The 23153-nt window shown below is 36.9% G+C and overlaps 1 protein-coding gene across 1 annotated transcript in view; it reads right to left on the bottom strand.

Moving 5' to 3' along the window:
* Nucleotides 1-1916: 1916 nt before the first annotated feature.
* The window catches only part of DNAJC25 (DnaJ heat shock protein family (Hsp40) member C25), a 28966-nt gene continuing 7729 nt past the window's right edge, over nucleotides 1917-23153 (bottom strand). The window contains exons 2-4 of the mRNA XM_026506016.4: nucleotides 9594-9746; nucleotides 7428-7898; nucleotides 1917-5381 (exon numbers count right to left, since the gene is read on the bottom strand). Coding sequence (XP_026361801.1) covers nucleotides 5259-5381; nucleotides 7428-7898; nucleotides 9594-9746 — 747 coding nt within the window. The 3' untranslated portion in view covers nucleotides 1917-5258. The remainder of the gene's footprint in view (nucleotides 5382-7427; nucleotides 7899-9593; nucleotides 9747-23153) is intronic.

Genomic DNA, 23153 nt, shown 5'->3' with positions numbered 1-23153 from the left:
ATTAAAGGACACTTCTGATGAGCAGTGGGTGTTACATATAAGTGATGAATCACTAAAGTCTACACCTAAAACCAGTTTTACCATATATGTCAACTAGAATTTAAATAAAAACTTGAAATAAAAATATAAGAACTTACTAATTTCCACTGTTTTTAAGAATCTCAGTACTTTTTAGAAATGTCAGTGTCCTTGTAAAGACAAAAGTTTTATTTCCCTGTTATGATGTATACAATTCTTCACTCCTTTGACCTGTATTTTTGTCACCGTTTTACTAACCATGGGCTATTTTTCAGAAAAGGGTCTTCAAATAATTCTTCTCCATAAAAATAACGAGGGGCACAAGGGTGGCTCAGTTGGTTAAGCAGCCAACTCTTGATTTCAGCTCAGGCCATGATCTCAGAGTCTTGAGATTGAGCCCCACCTCGGGTTCTGCACTCAGTGGGGAGTCTGCTTGAGATACTCACTCTCCCTCTCTCTGCCCCTCCCCCACTTGCTGGCTCTCTCACTCTCTCAAGTAAATAAATATATCTTTTAAAAAAATGATATATATGATATATAATGGGAAGGTATGTCTTTCCGCCAACGTTATGTCAAAATGACAATATATACCTTCAGTTTTCTAAAATGATTTAAAAGGAAACACATTAACAACTGTATTTCATGTGACACAGTATAATGTACCATAAAAAAACTCTTTCACTTCTTATACCCATTGCATTATTTTTAGAACTTAGTGTAATGAATCAGGAGCTAGAGGCTCACTGGCAGGTTTGTAGGTGCAGCTTCTCCAGAGATTTTCACAGGCATTTTTGAGACTTTGGGAGGCAGCAGAACTTAGGGCTACTTGTCTTTTTGAACAGCTGTTCCAAGCCTGCCTCTTTATCTCATTGACAGTGTCCCTGCAGTAAATATAGGCCGTAAACTAGTTAAGTAGCTGATGCTGTTTGTTGTCCCTGAAAGTACAGTCTTTCTTGAGTTGTCATCTCAGCTGCTTCAACTTCTACCTCAAAGGCAACAAGGGGCAGGTAGCTGCCACTAAAATACACAATTCCAGTCCTAAGAGGCATCACTTTTCCACTCCATCACAGTACCTTGCCCAAGGTAAGGGATTCAAATACCTGTTAAAAGAATAAAGAAACAAGGGGTTTGTAATCATCACTAAACACACTCCTATTAACGTGGATTTTAACAAATGAAAATGACTCTTCCTTGTTTCCTCTAAAAGCAAGAAAACCCATTTATTGAGCACTTAACATACACCAATACTTTACCCCTATCTTGTTTAATTCTCACATGAATCCTGTGAGGTAGTAACTGTACTATTAAAAATGGGACTTGGTGTTATACACAAATAATGATTCATGGAACACTACATTAAAAACTAATGAAGTATGGTGACTGACATAACATAAATAAATATGATAATCATGATGATGGGAAAATGAGGTTCAGAGGTTAACCTGCCCAAAGTCAAGTTACTGGGTCAGTTACAGAGCCAGAAACCAAATCTTGGTCTATCTGGCTGCAAAGCCTGAGCCCTTCCACTGCATCTGGCTCACTCTTCCTGAGGTTACAAGAGAACTGTCAAATGGGAGGAAGTTTCTCCATCCCTAATGACACCCAGGAGGATGGGTCTGTAAGCAACCCCATTTGTTACTGACCTAAGACCATGTGATCCATTCCATACATAATTGTCAGGGATACTCTGAATCCTTTAAATACTAAGAATCTGATTAAAGTTTACAACTAATTAGGTAGCCTTTTTAATCCCCATAACATTTCTCAATTGCAGGTAATCTAATCTACTTTGGACCCTAAACCTATATGAGTTTGCAGGCTATATTAGAATGTTAAATCTTAATTATCTAAAAAGATCCCCTCATTTCACAGATGAGAAAACCAGAAAGGTAAAATAATTTGTTTAGCAAATTTTTTAAAAATTTTATTTATTTATTTGACAGAGAGAGAGAGAGCGCGCACAAGTGGGGGGAGCTACAGGTAGAGGGAGAAGCAGACTCCCTGCCAAGCAGGGAGCCCAATGTGGCGCTTGATCCCAGGATCTTGGGATCATGACCTGAGCTGAAAGCAGCCACTTAACTAACTGAGCCACCCAGGCACCCATTGTTTAGCAAATTTTATTTAGTTATTAGGTTCTAGAGTTGGCCTTAACCCACACTTAAATGTGAAGAGTATTGCATTTTGCAAATAAGATTAATTATACTCATCCATATACTAGTTTGTGTCAATACCAGTATTTATCTCCCTCAAATGCGCAATTGCAACTCAACAGAGATCATATCTAACTTAATGTCTTAAAAGTAGCTAGATCTATTTATAATAATGTCTAATAAAAGCCATTTATCTTTACTTTTCACAAAACTTTCGGTTTGGGGTCAGTAGACTGGTTCATAATACTAGCTGAATGTTAGCTTAGCTTAGCGATGCCTTCCAGTCAAGCAAAATCTCTCCAAGGTTTGGAAGTTAAACGTTTATTGCCCTGTCCAAAGTAAAAACAAAACAAAACAAAACAAAAAAGAAAATGAACTATGATTTTTCTAAACATAAATTCAATAGTACTAAAATACTTGTTAATTCTCTAATCTCAAACTCTTTTTTCATGTAACATTTAAAAATCCTATTTACCAATTGTAATTTTTTTTTTTTTAAGATTTTATTTATTTATTCGACAGAGATAGAGACAGCCAGCGAGAGAGGGCAGGGGGAGTGGGAGAGGAAGAAGCAGGCTCATAGCGGAGGAGCCTGATGCGGGGCTCGATCCCAGAACGCTGGGATCACGCCCTGAGCCGAAGGCAGACGCTTAACCGCTGTGCCACCCAGGCGCCCCACCAATTGTAATTCTTAAGACTATATGAATATGAGCAATGAAACAGCAACCTCTGATTTGCAGAACTTGGAGAATTCATAAAGAAATAAGACCACTGAAGGGCACCCAGGTGGCTCAGTTGGTTAAGCATCTGTCTTTGGCTCAGGTCATGATCCCAGGTTTCTGGGATCAAGCCCCACAGCGGGGAGCCTGCTTCTCCCTCTCCCTTCTGCACCCCCTGCTTATGGTTTCTCTGTCAAATAAACAGAAAAAAATCTTAAAAAAAAAAAACAAAAAACAAACAAATAACACTGAGGAAAGGGTTAGTAGTAGAATCTCTTATGAAGATATTTGACATGAATATTATCCTAAGAGTGATTTTACCACAGACCTCAATTATATGGAGTGATAATAGATACCAATGAACAGCTATGCACTATAAACCCCTACATGTCAAACAAAAGGAAATGGTGATAGGATAGCCTTAAGAAGCACAAGGAAAAGTATCTAACTAGTGAGGTTGTGGGATCCTCTATCCAGGTTTCTTCTCCAGATGGTTCTAAAATTGAGAAGCGTTTGGCTTTTTGGTGAGGGATGGGCAGAATATAAATAAAGATATTCATAGTACTTGAATGACACTTGCAACTAATGGCTCTTCCTTCACTATAGGATTTTGAAGCATATTTTGTTGAGGGAAGGAAAGAGAAGAATAACAGTCCTTCCGTTAAGGAGAGTCCATTTATCTTGACCCATGCAATGACCCTGATTCCAAATAACGACCAAACTTTTACCAAGAGAGAAGGCTGCTGGGGGTGATTCCAGAAATGAGGTTTCTATAAAGCCAGAGAAAAATACAACAATCTAGCAGATATTCAAAATAATTTCCAACACACATTGTTTGTATCAGCCAACCTTTATGAATGCTAACATACCCAGTCCTTTTATTATGCCTTATTACTAGGTGTAAAAAAAAAATACTTAGAGTATCAGAAGTTTGAAATTTTAACAGAGGGGCAAGTGCTTTAAAAAAATAAAACTATTTCAGAATTTAAGAACAGCAAAGGGGTCTACTGATAATCTAGTTAAAGTCCTCTCCCAACTTTCTATCTACTAAGGTAACTGAGGCCCTCACTCACAGATTAAATGACTCACAAGGTCAAAACTCTTCCCTCCTGCCTCTTTGTATATCACATATTTGGGCTGAGCTCCTGAAAGCACTAGTTTATTTTAGCTAGAAACAGACTCTGCGTATCTATTACCTACACTAATCTTTTTAAACTACATACTACAAAAGCAATTATGTTAATCCTTGATTTAAAATGTCATACCAACAAACTTGTGATATATTGCAACCATTTTATTAATATGAAGCAATGAGATAAATCCTTTAACAGGAGTACTGATTCACTACCATGATTGTGTATCAATACCTTGATGCAGTATCATACTTGCTTCTGTCAATTTATGTGTGAATTACTTTCACTTCCACATGTATAAAACATATTTCATTGTTTGAAAGAACAGCACACAGCCATGCACCTCCTGTCTTGTTTAAATGCATGTAAATACACTCACGTACGCTGGATTTTTCATGGCTCAAGGACTTCATAATACATGAACAACTTTTCAGTACACTACTTCTGCTCTGTCATTTTTTTTTTTTAACTGAAGTGGGTGGGGAAAGCAATACTGTGGTACAAAAGACCTTTTTAAGGTCTCTTCTGGAAAAACGTTTTGAGAATACAGTTATAGTCCTATAATGACTGTAATCAAGATCATCCTACAAGGACGTGAAGGTTGATTCACTCTCCTGGAGAGTTTCTGATCATATTAAGAACATTATGACAGGGGGAAAAATAGTTTAAGCACATTCTGGCAGAAGACTCTCCTAGAGAGATATTTTGAACGTATTTCAATCCTAGAATGACTGTAATGAAGATGACATGACAGTTGAAATCATTTTGCTGAAGAAGTTCGTGTCTAAAGACACTCAAAATGTAATTAAATGCTGTTATAATTTTTTATGTTTTGTGAAAATATCAGAGGCCATGGAAGCAGAAAAATGTAGCACTGTAACAAAGAATAAGGAAACACTTTTAAAGAATAAACACTTAACACGTAAAAATTTTAAATGGTATCTAATAAATTTTCATGTCAAATCTTTTAACTAAACATATAAAAATTTAAAATGGCAACAAGTAAATCTTCATGTCAGATCATTTAACAAAATCCACAAATAGATTATAAAAATTGAACAATCATAAATGTCTTATGTATAAAGTTTTAAGGGAAAGTTTAAATTTCTACATTATTCTGTTTAATCAAATATTTGAGAAATTTTAAGTACTGCTGAGGAGCAGTTGATACATTTCTAAAATAATTCAGTTATGAAAATATCACAATTAAGGTTTGGCATAGTAGCATTCAGTAATCCTCAGTCATCCACAAACGTTAACCGTCCAGGCCCTTCATTCTTCATCCATCTCCTGTATCTCTTCCATCTGGGGTCATTTGCCAATTTTTTCTTTAGTTCTTCCTCTTGTTCTTGTTTATAAACCTGTAAGTATAAACAACACTAAATGACTTTACCATCTAAAGGGAAACATTTGTGATTACCTTTATGGCATATTTACATTTTTCAAATATAACTTTAGGTAAAAGTTTCCTATGAATGTACTGGTTTGTCTTCCGAAGACCATCCATCTAAAAATACTAAGGAGTTAAGCACCTTAACACTCAATGTTAAATTAAAAACAAAGAAAAAAATTGTACAAGAACTTAGTAATTTTTGTCACTGATTTCTGTAACCTGAGAATACATCCTTTTCCTCATTGACATCATACATCAGCTGAGCTTAAAGGGTTTAAACACTTTCTACAACTAATGTCCAATCTTAAAGTATCACACTTTATTTCTTTAATATGGTACTCTGAAAATTTAATTGATGACTTTCAGTATTTACTGATCCTAACCAAGGAATAAAATGACCTTATATATACAACTGTCTCCAAATTCAAAGATAATTATTGGTTTTCCAAGTATTTTATTAAGATTCCCAAAGACGGTTAAACAAACCATGCAGGTTAAGGACAAAGAAAATCTTAATTTCTGTAACTTTTTGTGGATGTCAGTTGAAACTAAATGGAAAAGTTTTCATAACCAGTTTCATCAAATTTTAGAAAGAGATGACTTTATTTCCAAATTTTAGGAAGTAATGACTAAGATCACCTCATAAAATAACGTGACAATTCAGCCCAGGATAGTACTCCCTGAAAGATACAGTTTTGTGAACTGGGCTGCTTACCCTACTTAAGAGAAAAATTTTCAAGTACTTTAGAAGCAAAATAGTATGTTACTTTCCATTTTTATGTTATTTACAGGCAGGCTAACTATATCTACTTGCCAGAACATTCGGGCAATTCATAGTAAGTTACTTATATAATTCAGACTGGAACTCTACTTCAGTAAAATCTATTTAGGATACCACATATAAAAAGGAATGCCTATACACATATTGCATGGTGCACTGGGTGTTATACACAACTAATGAATCATCGAGCCTTACATCGGAAACCGGGGATGTACTGTATGGTGACTAACATAATATAATAAAAAATCATTATTAATAAAAAAAAAAAAAAAGAATAATAGAAGTGAGAAAAGTAACTGATCATTAAGGGGAAACCTTAGCTTTAATCACATTAGTTGACATTATTAAAATTTCAGTGCATTCTTAAAAAAAAAAAAAAAAGGAATGCCTATGAAACTAAAAACACAAATATATTCAGATTTCTTAAGAAATCTTTTTGTTTTGTTTTGTTTTGAATAAACTCTACCCTGACCTGAGGCTCAAATCACGACCATGAAATCAAGAGTCCCATGCTCTACTGACTGAGCCAGCCAGGTGCCCCATCACTGTGCTTTATTCTTATCTTTAATACATTAGCCAATTAATTTTATGCAAAACCTAAAATAATATCATTATGATAAGATAAATAGTTCCTTTAAGACTTGAGCTAAGCAGCGATCACCTCAAGATAACTGATGTAGCTGACAATTATAGAATATAATATTTATTAAGCTGCCCAAAGTTTAGAGACATTTTTAAAAAAAGTAACTTTTCAGACATGTTAGTTACTATATAGAAGATTTTGTGCTCTATTTTGAAATGAAGTTATTTCAACAAAATTTCCATGTCTTATTCCCTCCGTTTTGTTTTTTAATCCCTGTAGCTAAGTTTACATGACTGAAAGAAAATTTGGGGAAGAACAAATTTAAATTAGAACAATTAACAGAAAGTTGTGACATCCTTGCAAACATACATATTATCCCACTGCAGTTTAACATAACAAATCAGACCATTCTTAAGATTTTCAGCATGAGTCAGTTAAAGTATTTGAAGTTCATCTTTTAAGACAAATTACAGGTCAAAAACCCACTGTCCCACTACCAAATATAGTCACACTTTCAATAAAAATAAGATCTTTATTCATTATTTAAATCTTGGATTTCAGAAACTGGAAGGCATTTCTGTGATCCCTTCCCCTACACCAAATTTTAACTTCATAAGTAAGATGACACAAATATCCCAGCAAATAATTACCTCATAATTCTCCTTTATCCAGAGCTCTCGTTTAAGAAAAGTTTCTTTCTGATGATCTTCTAGACTATCAAACTGAGATTTTGACATCTTCATGGATTTCCGTATGATGTATAGTCTTTCTTCTTCCCCATATTCTTTGCCTTTGATGTTAAAATTATAGATCCACCGACAATACCAGACTATATATGAGCACAGGTGGAAAGGTGCTAAGAGAATTTGAAACAGGAGAAGATCACATATCTGGGGTTTCTGATAGCCTCCCTTTATATCTATTTTACTTTTTATAATGTTTTTTATGATATTCTCCTCCTCGTCACGAATTTCTTCTTTGGACTTTTTGTTTCTGCCCTTCTCTTTGGCTTTTCTGAGTAACCCCTGCTGCTTGGCAATCTCCATGGCTTGGATACGGTATTTGGGCACTGTGGCTAGGTAGCTGATTGCCTTGTCATAGCTGTTCCACCAGCTGAAAAACTGAAATATTTAACAAAGAAAAATGGGTTATTTTTACTACCAAAATGCACCTTGGTGAACACCATACCCCACCCCCCACAAAGCAATTCTGATTAAAAATAGGGACCTTAAGGGGTGCCTGGCTGGCTCAGTTAGTAGAGCATGCAACTCTTAATCTTGGGGTCATGAATTTAAACCCCACAGTCAGCACAGAGCTTACTTAAAAAAAAAAAAAAAAGGGACCTCAATCATCTCTCTCTGTAAGTAAAAGATAAAGCTGAATAAGACCCACATGTACCTGGGACCTGAGGCTGGATAAATCAGGTAAGCCTTACGCTAGGCCAAAAAGCCATTAATTCAGACAGGAAATACCCAAGATTAGGGGATAAATCAATAGAATCACACCACACCTGTGATTTCATATCTACCATTTGGCTTTCCCTAGATCACTATTAAGAAATCTCTCTCTCTCTCTTTTTTTTTTTTTAAGACTATAAGACTGTGATCTACATTCTGGGGGGAATAGTTAAATGGTAAAACTAGCCAGTGAAGAACTTGTTTAAAAAAAGAAAAATGACAGGATAGACTCAGGCAACTATATTCATTCCCATCTCTTCCCTAAACCATCTCAATATATCACAGTAATGTTCATCATATTCTGAGGTAAAGGATTCTAATATGTTTGAACTCTTATTTGACTGGAAAATACATAACTTACTTCATAAATACACACAAAGGGTTTTGTTAATTGTCAGAAAAAGTCCTATTCTTCACATTACCACACATTTCATTTGCTGTTTTACTGAATGAATATTGCAGTTACACCAATAATATCTTGAAATATTATAATAGCACTCTATTAGGACTAGGGGAAAAAAATGTTACCAGGGTATTATCTAAAACAGAGAGGTAAAATTATTACTGCTTTCCCCTTTGAAAAGAAAATATTTCTGCAAAAGCAGATACATTTAAAATCCACAACCTTAATTTTCAATAGTAATTCTTTATGTCATATAAAGTGAATCTCATTTCTGGGCATTAAGCTAGAGAAGCACTTTTCAGACTAGCAAATTGATTCATTCTAGTCACCTGACATGTTCTTTCCCTCCAAAAGAAGACATGATAGCTGTGGTTAGTTTAAGAATAATAGTAGGAAAAACTCATTTCAAGATGAAGTGAAATTTTTTTGACATTTAAAACAACATGAAAGATTACTACTCTTTTAATCTATTTCAGTAGTTTTCAACCAAAGCAAAACTGCCCTTAGCAGGCAGTGGAAATGTGTGGGACATTTTTGGTTGTTACAGTAATGGCAAGCACTCCTAGCATTTGGTGGATAGGTACCAAGACTTGTTAGGTCATATTAAGAAGTTCAGGTTTTTAACAAATTTAATGGGAAATCATTGAAAAGTCCTACAAAAGTAATATTATCAGGTTAGGAGAGAAATACTCTAAAGGGAACAATGAGAAAAATATCTATTGTTGGGTTTTCTTATTATATAATGGCATTTATCATCAATTTCTTAGATTTGCCATTGACAAAGATTCCATTGTTAATCAATTGGTTGAATAAATGAATATTTTTCTACTCTAAAAAAATTAGTCTCAACTACAAGTAAAATTTTATTAAAAGGTACTTCTAATTCAGTTTTAGTGACCAGACTAGGCAACGTGCACTAAGCATACACGTAGACACACACCTCCATCAATACACACCTGGAACACTGAAATAGCACATACACTGACCAAAATCACAACTCTAACATCCACTTTAGGGGCTAAGCGCCTGCTGTAGTAGTGGTAGTAATGGCTATAGTACTCTTCTGGGTGATCCAGCATGTAGTCATAATCTTTTCGTGTTTCTTCATCCTGTAAAATAACAAGATACCCAGTCTCATAGGATATTTCAGAAAATGGCCTTAGTTTGTTATCTGTTAAGTCAAACAATTTTATAACCATGTAAGATTAATCTGAATAAAAGTGAAACTATCAAAATCAAAAAATTCCCTACCACTCTTCAAAAGCACACATATATTTGTTTCTAGAACTTTAATATTAGGTATAAGCATAATAAAAGTAATCTCTCCAAATTCTTAAGTATTGTTAGTCCTCCTAGAAAAAGAAAAACATTTTAATAACAATTAACCATGCTGTTTTAGCCAGTGTTATGTTGGTAATAAGGATGTTGTGTTCTTGTAACTTCAGAACTTGTTGATACCTCTTCTCAATAATTGTTGATAGGAACAAATGTTCCTATTATAGGTATTCACAATCATTTTCCAGCCTTGTGTAAAAACTTTTCTGTTAAGCAATGATTAAGACAATAAAAAGCAGATGAAGCCAGTCTGTGCCTATAAAACTGAATTATGCTCATCTCAAAGAAACCCTGATTCAGTATAATGGTCAAAGTTTAACTCTGTGACTTCAGGTGATATTTTTAGCCTCTCTGAGCCTCACTCATCCTCATTAGTAAAACAGATAATATCTGCTCTACTAATTTTAGTGTTTTGAATATCAAATGACATTATACATAAATACGTTACAAATACATAATACATATTATGACATTATAACATATTGTCACAGCCCAGTTCATAAATAAGTTAACATATACATCTTTCTTAATCATACAAACATGTTCAAAAAAAATCATAGCATTCTGAAATGCTGCTCTGATGTTCACAAATAAAACATTTCTTAAAACCTTTAATTTTAATCAATTTCAAATAGGGATAAATGCCAATCTCTTACTGAGCTACATACGTTGAAGAACTATTACACTGGGTTATGATTTGCTTTTTTTATCACACGGGAAACCTATTTTGTCTTTTTGGGGTTTTTTTTAAGCAAACCCTATGAGCTACATTTGTTGAAGAACTATTACACTGGGTTATGATTTGCTTTTTTCATCACACAGGAAACCTATTTTGTCTTACTGTTTGTTTGTTTTTTTTTTTTTAAGTAAACTCTACCCCCATGTGGGGCTTCAACTCACAACCCAGAAATCAAGAGTTGCATGCTCTACCAACTAAGCCAGCCAGGCACCTCTATTTTGTCTCATGTCCAAAAAATGTTAAAGAGTAAAACCAACAAATTCTCTACTCTCTGTAAGGAAGTACAATACAAATCATTATGAAAATAAAAAACCTTTTTTAACCCAGAGGACGTCTTTCTAGGATGAATTATTCAACATTCATAAAGTTGCAAATACTTAACTAAAGGCATTTCAGAATCTAAACCTAGTGCTTTTCTACCACAGACAGAGGCTCTCAGGTCTATTCAGATCTCCTGATCTTCCAACATGCAGTTTCTTAGATTTAAAATAAGTTTGCTAATGACAAAATCTCCTCTGTACCCATTAAAATCATGTATTTTCTATTAAGAATTCTGAATTTGTGGGGTACTTGGGTGGTACAGTCAAGTCGGTTAAGCATCTGACTCTTGGTTTTGGCTCAGGTCATGATCTCAGGGTCCTGAGATCGAGCCCCACATTGGGCTCTGCACTCAGCATGGAGTCTGCTTGTCCCTCTCCCTCTGCTCCTTTCCCTGTGCACCGCACTTTTTCTTTCTCTCATAAACAAACAATCTTTTAAAAGAAAGAATTCTGGGGGTGCCTGGGTGGCTCAGTCAGTTAAGCATCTGCCTTTGACTCAGGTCATGATCCCAGAGTCCTGGTATTGAGCCCCGTATGGGCTCCCTGCTCAGCAGGGAGCTTGCTTCTCCATCTGCCCCTCCCCCCCTTGTGTGTGCGTGCCCACGCTCTCTCTCTAAAATAAATAAATAGAATCTTTAAAAAAATTTTGAATTTGAATGACAATTCTCTTAGGTTCAGTACATTCAAAATATTTTTACCTCTGACTAGAATTCGAAACTAAACTAGTATCTAGTAGAATTAAATGTAAATATATTTAAAGTCTATTCCACAGCACTATTTGGAGGGCCAGTATGAGAACTGTCTGTTATATAAGGAGGGCTGAGCTCAGGCTGTTATCATTCTCAAATTCGCTTCTTGAATGTTCCTTTCTGTCAAAAAGGATTTTCTGTGGCAACTGCCACACACCTCAATTGTCAATCTATTATGATTTCTATAATTATCATACTTTAGAGCTTCTAACCTAAAGAGGGTAAAACTTTATAGGACATACAGAAACTTTATAGGTCATAGATAGCTCTGAAGACTTAAAGCCTACAACTTTTTTTTTTTTTTTAAGATTTTGTTTATTTGACAGAGATAGAGACAGCCAGCGAGAGAGGGAACACAAGCAGGGGGAGTGGGAGAGGAAGAAGCAGGCTCATAACGGAGGAGCCTGATGTGGGACTCGATCCCAGAACGCCGGGATCACGCCCTGAGCTGAAGGCAGACGCCCAACCGCTGTGCCACCCAGGCGCCCCTAAAGCCTACAACTTTTGATACATCTCATTTTGAGTACTTCAAGACATCTTTTATGAATTTTTCGATTTTCCCTCCAGTTTTTGCTTTTTGGACTAATTTTATAGAAATGTTCTGCTTCTGGCTTGAAATCTTTGACTTTTAATTCAGCCTTCCAATCTTGGCAGATGCCTTTTGAAATGTACTCTTCAAATATAATTCTTTTCCTTGCTCCAACTAGATTACATGTAGTTTTGAAACTAATGGCCACAGTGAGATCAGATTCCGACAGATCTCCAGCATCATTATCTATACAGAGCTCTTTGCCCAGCCTGACTGTACTCCTCCTGGTTAAAGTATACAGCAAGATCTTTGAGTGTCACTGAAATCTACTATTTGAATGTCATGGGTCCTTGGGGCGCCTGGGTGGCACAGCGGTTAAAGCGTCTGCCTTCGGCTCAGGGCGTGATCCCGGCGTTATGGGATCGAGCCCCACATCAGGCTCCTCCGCTATGAGGCTGCTTCTTCCTCTCCCACTCCCCCTGCTTGTGTTCCCTCTCTCGCTGGCTGTCTCTCTCTCTGTCGAATAAATAAATAAAAATCTTGAATGTCATGGGTCCAAAAATTATCCTTCCTTCTTTGTTCTCTTATCTTAGTGAAAGTCACAGTCCATAGAATACAGATACCCCTATTCAAACATTTCACCCAGATCTTCCACCAGGGTCACCATCTTCTCACTGGTCCCTAAATATGTGACTTACTTCATTGAGTCTTGAGCTCCTCTGACAGGATGGTCAACTAATGCTCCAGCAACTGGCCACTCCAAATTATGTACCTTGTATCTGGCCTCTCTACTGCAACCAGCCCTCCAATGAGTCCTCAAATTAACTAATTCCCGTAGAAGGTTTCAGGATCAAGTCTGACTTCTCTTAGGATGATTTTCTTTTCCTTGGGGTCACCATAAACTTATGACCCTGTTTTTGTCAAGATTAAAGACAAGAAACGTTGGCCACCTCCTTGTTACAGCATTTAATCAGCCAGAATCTTTACTCTTGGGTTTATAGCTTTCTCTCCAGAATGAGGAAAATTATTTTAGGTTGAGGTATGCATAATACACTTTGGAAGGTGTTCAAGGTTGGCACAAATTGGAGAGTTAGTTCTCAATAGTCTAAATCAAAATCCTACTCTCCAGTAACCTACAAAGTTTAGAATCAACCTAGTAAGAACACAAGGATATGAGGAATATTAGCAAAAAAGAAGAGACAAAAGACTGGGACCCAACTGAGAGCTATAGGTACATACTTATTTTAAAACTATTATACTTATTTTTTCTCCTACCCATCTTGAAACTCAGGTAGTCCCACAATTTTTTTTCATCTTCAGTGCTTCCCCATGGCTAATAAGTAAGTTAAAATTTCCTTGGCATGCAACAAGACCTCCATAACTAGTCCACTCTCACCTAGCAACATCTCAACACTTGCTCCTCTTCTGCTCCACAGCAAACATCAGATAGTAATTTCTGCAATTTGGTGTGTTCTTCCAGCACAGCACACTTTTTCATTCCTATGTCTTTAAACATATAATTCTCTCTACTTCAAATGCCCATCCCTTTCTTCCAACCTCATGAGCTTCCATTAATCCTTTAGGACACAACATTACTCCTTCAGATTTAGACCACTCTTATTACACATATGACCTATTTATTATAGCACTTATCACATTGTAATCATCAGGGTTTTTTTCCTTGAATGAGAACTTCTGGAAGATAGGGAGGGTGACTGACATATTAATCTCTGTATATCCAAGGCCTACCACAGTGCCTGGCATTCAGTAAATGTCATTTAAAATATGAGTACAATTTTGTAAAGGCTCTCCCTCACTATAAACGTCCCTTGAGCCATACAGGTCTCTATCTCCCCAGGAAGGCTGGATGGGTGATTATTTCACAAAAACTTTGGCTTCGCAGAAATGACTGCTTGATTTCACAGCTTATGAAAACATGCTAATGTGGCTAAAACGGCTTAAACCTTAAAACAGTTTAATGTCTTACCTTTCAATAAGGTAGTACTTTTTCTTTCAGCAATTTTGTGGATCTTAAGGTCCCAGGGTCAGGAGATTCCAACTTCTTTCCAAAACCAAAACCTTTATACTTGTTTCTTCCTCCTCTCTGTCCTGAGCCTTGACAAGCAGGGCAATAAGCTCCTTGTTTCTAATGTCTACAGGAAAAAATGGTGCTTCTGCTGGTGTCCACTCCACTCCCAATCCTCTTGGGCACATGCAGGAGGACTGGAACATAACCACCAATATCTAGATCAAAAGTGAACAAGAGGAAACCCACAAGCAAAGAAAGCACTGAATCCTTCCTTCTCTTACGAAAATGATCATTCTCCCCCCTCCCCAGAGGCAAAATTATATTACGTTCTTGCCCTTGAAAGAAATAATTGTTTGATTTCAATATACATAATTGCAATAATTTGATATTGCAGCCACTTTCACATTTAAAATTTTCAGTTACACAGATAGTAGAAACCATTTTAGGACGTTAAAGGCCAGGAATCAGTAATATATGAAAATATAATAATATTTTGTTCATTTTTTTTCTTTTTAAAAATTCTTTATTTAAATTCAATTTAGTTAGCATATACTGTATTATTAGTTTCAGGGGTAGAATTTAGTGATTCCTCAGTTGCATATAACACCCAGTGCTCATTACATCAAGTACCCAACCTTAATGCCCATCGCCCAGTTGCCCCTTACTGCCACCCACCTCTCCTCTAGCAACCCTCAGTTTGTTTCCTATAGTTAAGAGTCTCTTATGGTTTGCCTCCCTCTGTTTTGATCTTATTTTATTTCTCCTTCCCTTCCCCTATGTTCATCTGTTTTCTTAAATTCCACATATGAGTCAAATCATCCAGTTTTGTCTTTCTCTGACTTATTTCGCTCAGCATAATACCCTCTAGTTTCATCCACGTTGTTGCAAATGGCAAGATTTCATTCTTTTTGATGGCTGAGTAATATTCCAGTGGATATATATACCAGATCTTCTTTATCCATTCATCAGCTGATGGACATTTGGGCTCTTTCCATAATTTGGTTATTGTTGATAATGCTGCTATAAACATTGGGGTGCATGTGCCCCTTCAAATCACTGTTTGTGTCCTTTGGATAAATATCTAGTAGTGCCATCACTGGGTCGTAGAGTAGCTCTATTTTTAATTTGTTGTGGAACCTCCATACTGTTTCCCAGAGTGGCTTCACCAGCTTGCATTCCCACCAGCAGCATAAGAGGGTTCCCTTTTCTCCACATCCTCGCTGACATCCGTTGTTTCCTGAGTTGTCAATTTTAGCCATTCTGATAGGTGTGAGGTGGTAACTCATTGTGGTTTTGATTTGTATTTCCCTGATGCTGAGCATTTTTTCATGTGTCTGTTGGCCATCTGTATGTGTTCTTTGGAGACATGTCTGTTCATGTCTTCTGCCCATCTCTTGACTGAATTTTTTGTTCTTTGGGTATTGAGTTTGATAAGTTCTTTATAGATTTTGGATACTAGCCCCCTTTACCTGATAAGACATTTGCAAATATCTTCTCCCATTCCACAGGCTGCCTTTTAGTTTTGCTGACTACTTCTTTTGCTGTGCAAAAGCTTTTTATCTTGGTGAAGTCCCAATAGTTCATTTTTGCTTTTGTTTCTCTTGCCTTTGGAGATGTGTCTAGTAAGCTGCCACAGCCAAGGTCAAAGAGGTTGTTGCCCATGTTCTCCTCTAGGACTTTGATGGATTCCTATCTCATATTTAGGTCCTTCATTCATTGAGTTTATTTTTCGATATGGTATAAGAAAATGGTCCAGTTTCATTCTTTTGCATGTGGGTGTCCAATTTTCCCAGCAACATTTGTTGAAGAAACTTTTTTCCACTGGATATTCTTTCCTGCTCTGTCCAAGATTAGTTGACCATAGAGTTGAGGCTCCATTTCTGGGTTCTTTATTCTGTTCCATTGATCTGTGTGTCTGTTTTTTTGCCAGTACCATACTGTCTTGATGATTATACTTTTGTAATACAGTTTGAAGTCCTGAATGTGATGCCATCTGCTTTTTCTTTTTCAACATTCCTTTGGCTATTTGGGGTCTTTTCTGGTTCCACACAAATTTTAGGATTCTTTGTTCCAGCTCTGTGAAAAAAGTTGGTGGTATTTTGATAGGGATTGCATTCAATGTATAGATTTCTGTAGGTAGGATAGACATTTTAACAATATTTGTTCTTCCAAGCCATGAGCATGGAATGTTTCTCCATTTCTTTGTGTCTTCCTCAATTTCTTTCATGAATATTCTCTAGTTTTCTGAGTACAGATCTTTTGCCCCTTTGGTTAGGTTTATTCCTAGGTATCTTATGGTTTTTGGTGCAATTGTATATGAGATTGACTCCTCGATTTCTCTTTCTTCTGTCTCATTGTTAGTGTATAGAAATGCAACTGATTTCTGTGCATTGATTTTATATCCTGCCACTTTGCTGAATTCCCGTATGAGTTCTAGCAATTTTGGGGTGCAGTCTTTTGGGTTTTCCACAGAGTATTACGTCATCTGGGAAAAGTGAGAGTTTGACTTCTTTGCCGATTCAGATGCCTTCTATTTCTTTTTGTTGTCTGATTGCTGAGGCTAGGACTTCTAGTACTATGTTGACCAACAAAAACAGTGGTGATAGTGGACATCCCCGCTGTGGTCCTGACCTTAAGGGGAAAAGCTCTCAGTTTTTCCCCATTGAGAATGATATTCGTTGTGGGATTCTTGTAGATGGCTTTTATGATATTGAGGTATGTATCCTCTATCCCTACACTGTGAAGAGTTTTAATCAAGAAAGGATGCTGTATTTTCCCAAATGTGTTTTCTGCATCTATTGAGAGGATCATATTTGTCCTTTCTTTTATTAATGTAGTGTATCACACTGATTGATTTGTGGATGTTGAACTACCGTTGGAGCCCAGAACTAAATCCCACTTGGACGTAGTGAATAATCCTTTTAATGTACTGTTGGATACTACTGGCTAGTATCTTGGTGAGAATTTTTGCATCCATGTTCATCAGGAATATTGGTCTGTAATTCTCCTTTTTGGTGGGGTCTTTGTCTGGTTTTGGGATCAAGGTAATACCGGCCACATAGAAAGAGCTTGGAAGTTTTCCTTCCATTTCTATTTTTTGAAGCACCTTCAGAAGAATAGGTATTAATTCTTCTTTAAATGTTTGGTAGAATTCCCCTGGGAAGCCATCTGGCCCTGGACTCTCTTGTTTGTTGGGAGATTTTTGATTATTGCTTCACTTTTCTTGGTGGTTATGGTTCTGTTCAGGTTTTCTATTTCTTCCTGTTTCAGTCTTGGTAGTTTATATGTTTCTAGGAAAGCATCCATTTCTTCCAGATTACCGAATTTGTTGGCATATAGTTGCTCATATAATATGTTCTTGTAATTGTCTGTATTTCTTTGGTGTTGGTTGTGATCTCTCCTCTTTCATTCATGATTTTATTTATTTGGGTCCTTTCTCTTTTCTTTTTGATAAGTCTGATTAGCAGTTTATCAATCTTATTAATTCTTTCAAAGAAACAGCTCCTAGTTTCATTGATATGTTCTACAGGTTTTTTGGTTTCTATATCATTGCTTTCTGCTCTAATCTTTATTATTTCTCTCTCCTGCTGGATTTAGGCTTTATTTGCTGGTTTTTTTTTTTTTTTTTAAAGATTTATTTATTTTAGAGAGAAAGAGAGAGTACATGTGTAAGTGAGGGGAGGGGCAGAGGAAGAGAGAGAGGGAGACCAGCAGACTCCCTGCTGAGCGGTAAACCTGATGCAGGGCTTGATCCCAGGACCCTAGGATCACAACCTGAGATGAACTCAAAAGTTGGTTGCTTAATTGACTGAGCCACCCATGCACCCTATTTGTTCTTCCTTTTCCAGCGCCTTTAGGTGTAAGGTTAGGTTGTGTATGAGACTTTTCTTGTTTCTTGAGAAAGGCCTGTGTTGCTATATACTTCCCTCTTAGGTCTACCTTTGCTGCATCCCAAAGGTTCTGAACTGTCATGTTTTCACTTTCATTTGCTTCCACGTATTTTTTTAAATTCTTCTTTAATTTCCTGGTTGATGCATTCTTTTTTTTTTTTTTTTTTTTTAGATTTTATTTATTTGAGAGACAGAAAGAGATAGCAAGAGAGAGTATGAGCGGGGGGGAAGGGGAGAAGCAGACTCCCTGCTGAGCAGGGAGCCCATTGCAGGGCTCGATCCCAGGACTCGGGATCATGACCTGAGATGAAGGCAGGCCCTTAACCAACTGAGCCACACAGGCACCCCCTCCCCCATTCATTCTTTAGTAGGATGTTCTTTAATCTCCATATATTTGTGGTCCTTCCAAATTTTTTCTTGTGGTTGACTTCAAGTTTTAAAGTATGGTGGTTTGAAAATATGCATGGTATAATCTTAATCTTTTTGTACCAACTGAGACCTGATTTGTGGCCCAGTATGTGATCTATTCTGGAAAATGTTCCATGTTCACTCAAGAAGAATGTGTATTCTGTTGCTTTAGGATGAAATACTCTGAATATATCTCTTAACTCCATCTGGTCCAGTGTGTCATTCAAAACTTGTTTCCTTGTTGATCTTCTGTTTAACTGATCTGTCTGTTGCTGTGAGTGGGGTAAAAAGTCCCCTATTGTATTATTATCAATGAGTTAAATTTTGTTAATTGGTTTATATATTTGGCTGCTCCCAACTTAGGGGCATAAATATGTACAACTGTTAATCTTCTTGTTGGATAGACCCTTTTATTATGATATAATGCCTTTCTTCATCTCTCATTATAGTCTTTGGTTTAAAATCTAGTTTGTCTGATATTGGGATGGCTACTCCAGCTTTCTTTTCATGTCCACTGGCATGGTAAATGGTTCTCCACCCCTTCAATTTCAATCTGGAGGTGTCTTTGGGTCTAAAACGAGTCTCTTGTAAACAGCATATCGATGGGTTTTTTTTTAAATCCATTCTGATACCTTATGTCTTTTGATTGAAGCATTTAGTCCATTTACAGTATTAAAAGATGAATTTAGTAACTTTGTATTACCTGTCAACTCATTGTTCCTGTAGATTGTTTCTGGTCCTTTCTGATCTTTGTTACTTTTGGGCTTTCTCTTCACTCAAAGGATCCCCTTTAATATTTCTTACAGGGATGGTTTACTGTTCACAAATTCCTTTATTTTTTGTTTGTCCTGGAAACTCTTTAGCTCTCCTTCTAATCTGAATGACATACTTGCTGGATAAAGTACTCTTAGCTGCATATTTTTCCCATTTAGCATGTTGAGTGTATATCACGCCAGTCCTTTCTGCCCTGCCAGGTCTCTGTGGACAGGTCTGCTGCCAGCCTTATGTTTCTACCCTTGTAGATTAAGGACCTCTTGCCCCAAGCTACTTTCAGAATTTTATCTTTGAAATTTGCAACCTTCACTATTATATGTTGAGGTGTTGACCTATTTTTATTGATTTATTGATGGGTGGGGTTCTCTGTGCCTCCCGGATTTAAATGTCTGTTTCCTTCCCCAGGTTAGGGAAGTTCTCTACTATAATTTGTTCAAATAAACCTTCTGCCCCTCTCTACCGCTCTTCATCTTCTGAGACCCCTATTATCCAGATATTATTTCGCTTTATGGAATCGCTGAATTCTCTAAGTCTCCCTTCCTGATCCAGTAGTTTTCTTTCTCTCTTCTTTTCAGCTTCCTTATTTTCCATCATTTTATCTTCTATATCACTGACTCTCTCTTCTGCCTCTTTCATCCTCATTTTTATAGCCTCCATTTGGGACTGTATCTCAGCAACAGCATTTTAAATTTCAGCTTGCCTAGACTTTAGTTCTTTTATTTCTACAGTAAGGGATTCTCTAGTGTCTTCTATGCTTTTTTCAAGCCCACTAGTATCTTTATAATCGTTGTTTTCAATTTTAGTTTAGACATCTTACTTATATTCATATTGATTAAATCCCTGGCAGTGAGTACTACCTCCTGTCCTTTCTTTTGGGGTGAATTTCTCACTCTCGTCATTTTGTCCAGAAAAGAATAGAAGAAAGAGGGAAAAAAGTACAATAACAACAACAACAGAGGAAAAAAACACAAAACAAACCAGAAAACAAAAACAAAACAAAATGAGAAAAAAAAACAAACAAGAAGCAACAAAAAAACCCCACTAGATCCTGGTGTTTTGGTCTGCTTGTTAAAAGAAACTAGATCTCAAAATAAAAAAGAAAGAAAACTTACATATATACAAAAAATAAAATACAATAAAAAAACAAAAAAATAAAATATATAATGTATATATTAAAAAAATGAAAAAAATAATTGAAAAAATAAGAAAATAACTGAAAGAATAATACTGAAAGACTAAAGAATAAAACAAAACCCCACAAATACTATATACTGTTTTCCCCAAGAGCTGAAGCTCTGCAGCTGTCTATGATCAGTAAATTTGTGCGAGCCAGTTGTTCCTGCTCATCTTCTCGGGGAGGGGTCTGTTGTGCTGATTCTCAAGTGCCCTTGCCCTAGTGGAAATGTGCCTCCCTTGCCAGGGGGCCAGGCTCAGTGTAAGCCGCTCTGGGTTCCACTATGTGGCACTGTTTTGCTCCCTGAAGGCTTTCAGCACCCACAGGTGGGAAGAAAATGACAGCTCCCTGCTCTATAATCCAGGAGCTGAAAGTTCACACCAGTGAGCCCTCACAGAAAAGCAGTCAATCACTCTTGGCTCCCTGGTTTCTGTCTGAACTCTGTGTTCACCCAGCCTGTGACCAAGCATTTTTATCCCAGGCACACAACTGAGTTTCAAAACTCCAAATTTTACAGATTCCTGCTGTATAGACCTGTGCTGTTCCTCCCACCATGCTTCTACCTTTTGCTTGACACTGATCGTCAGTAGTTCCCAGGTTTATGGCAACCCAGAGCAGAAAGCCAGCACCTAAACTCGCTGTTTTCAGCCAGCGTCCCCACTCTTGTGCCTAGGAAATCTGCCACACTCAGGCACTCCCATTCTTCTTGTGATCCCAGGGATCCTGATACCAAGCTATCCCTGCTTCACCACCTGAGCACCTTTAAGCCAGGGACTACCACACTGTAGCAGACTTCTAGAAGTTTCGATTTTGTGTTCCGCTGCTTATAATAATTTATGGTAGCCTTCCTAAGCAAGCTCCCTCCCCTCCACTGTATCCTCTGATATATCACCCCAGATCCAAGTCTTCCCACCTCCTACCTTCCAAAAAGTGATTGCTTTTCTATTTGTAGAACTGCAGCATTTCTTTTCTCAGATTTCCAATTGATTTTGCAGGTGTTCGGAATGATTTGATAACCATCTAGGTGTATTTGAGGGATCAAACTTAGGGTCCCCTACTCCTCCACTATCTTAATTCCCTCTATTTTGTTCATTCTTAAAAATACATATTAATCCCATTGGGGCGCCTGGGTGGCACAGTCAGTTGAGCAGCCAACTCCTGGTTTTGGCTCAGGTCGTGATCTCAGGATCATGAGATTGGTCCCTCTGTCGGGCTCCATGCTCATTGTGGGTCTGCTTGGCACTCTCTCTCCCTCTCAAAAAAAATAAATAAATCTTTAAAATATATATATACACACACACACACACACACACATATATATATATCCCATTTTAAAAGAAATACACATACACAAATGATCCTTAAAAAAAATCACGTTTCCCTCAATTTTTTTTAAAAAAAGACTCTTGTTTCTTTCCTTCTTTCTTTCTTTCTTTCTTTCTTTCTTTCTTTCTTTCTTTCTTTCTTTAAGATTTTATTTATTTATTTGACAGAGAGAGAGCCAGCAAGAGAGGGAACACAAGCTGGGGGAGTGGGAAAGGAAGAAGCAGGCTCCCAGTGGAGCAGGGAGCCTGATGCGGGGCTCAATCCCACAACCTGAGCTGAAGGCAGACATTTAACGACTGAGCCACCCAGGCGCCCCTATTTCCCTCAATTTTTTTCCAGGCCATTACATTCTATTAAAGAGGAAGAAAATTAACTGCTATCAGTTTTATTTCTCTTCTTGTTCTCTGTCCCTAGTCACTAGTGCAACTGTCTTCTCATATGTCTTCTCTTCTGTCTACATGTGGCCTCAACAACTTCCATGATTTGCAGTATCACCTAATTACTAGTGACACTCAGATCTGCTTTTCCTGTGTCCTATTTTCAAATACCTCCTAAGCATTTCCTAAATGTAACATAAATATCTCAAAGTAAACATGCTCAAAACCCAAATCTGTCCCTCAGTGTTTTAATTAATAGTAGAGTATCACCATCTAGTTGGTTACTTGAGCTTTTAGAAACTTTAGTTATTTCCAATTCAGCAAATAATTACGCAGGGCATTAATCCTTGTGCTGGACCCAAGGGAGGATAAAAAGACAAGATAATGTCCTGGTCTCAAGAATGCTCCCATCTAGAAGAATCTAGCAAGCAAGAATAATGCAATTTGATGTGCTAAGCAAGAAAGAACTAACTAACTCTGCTTGAGATCACTGGTAATGGGATCCATAGCAGAGAAGAAATGAGTACTGGATCTTGAAAAGCAAGTACGATGTAGTAAAACTTTTTCCAGATAAAGGTAACAGGAAGTATGAAGGTACAGAAGCATCAGTGAATAAGATGGATTCATTAAAGCTTGAGCACTAGGGAAATTTAGGAAGAAAGGTGTAGTAAATGTGACCAGGAAGACTGATTTGGATAAGAACTACAGAGAGGACCTTATATGCCATGCTAAAGTGCTAGAGTGTTATTCATTTTTGAATGCATGAGAACAAAAGCACTGAGTAGGTGTGTTTATTTTTGAAAGTTGACTCTGACATTATTGTAAAGAATAGAACGAGGGAGAAAGAGATTTTAGGGACCAAGAAA

The sequence above is a fragment of the Ursus arctos genome, unplaced genomic scaffold (genome assembly GCF_023065955.2).
Source record: "Ursus arctos isolate Adak ecotype North America unplaced genomic scaffold, UrsArc2.0 scaffold_18, whole genome shotgun sequence".
NCBI classification, from domain to species: domain Eukaryota; kingdom Metazoa; phylum Chordata; class Mammalia; order Carnivora; family Ursidae; genus Ursus; species Ursus arctos.
The sequence above is the reverse complement of the archived record's forward strand: the minus strand, read 5'-3'. Positions and strand labels throughout refer to the sequence as shown.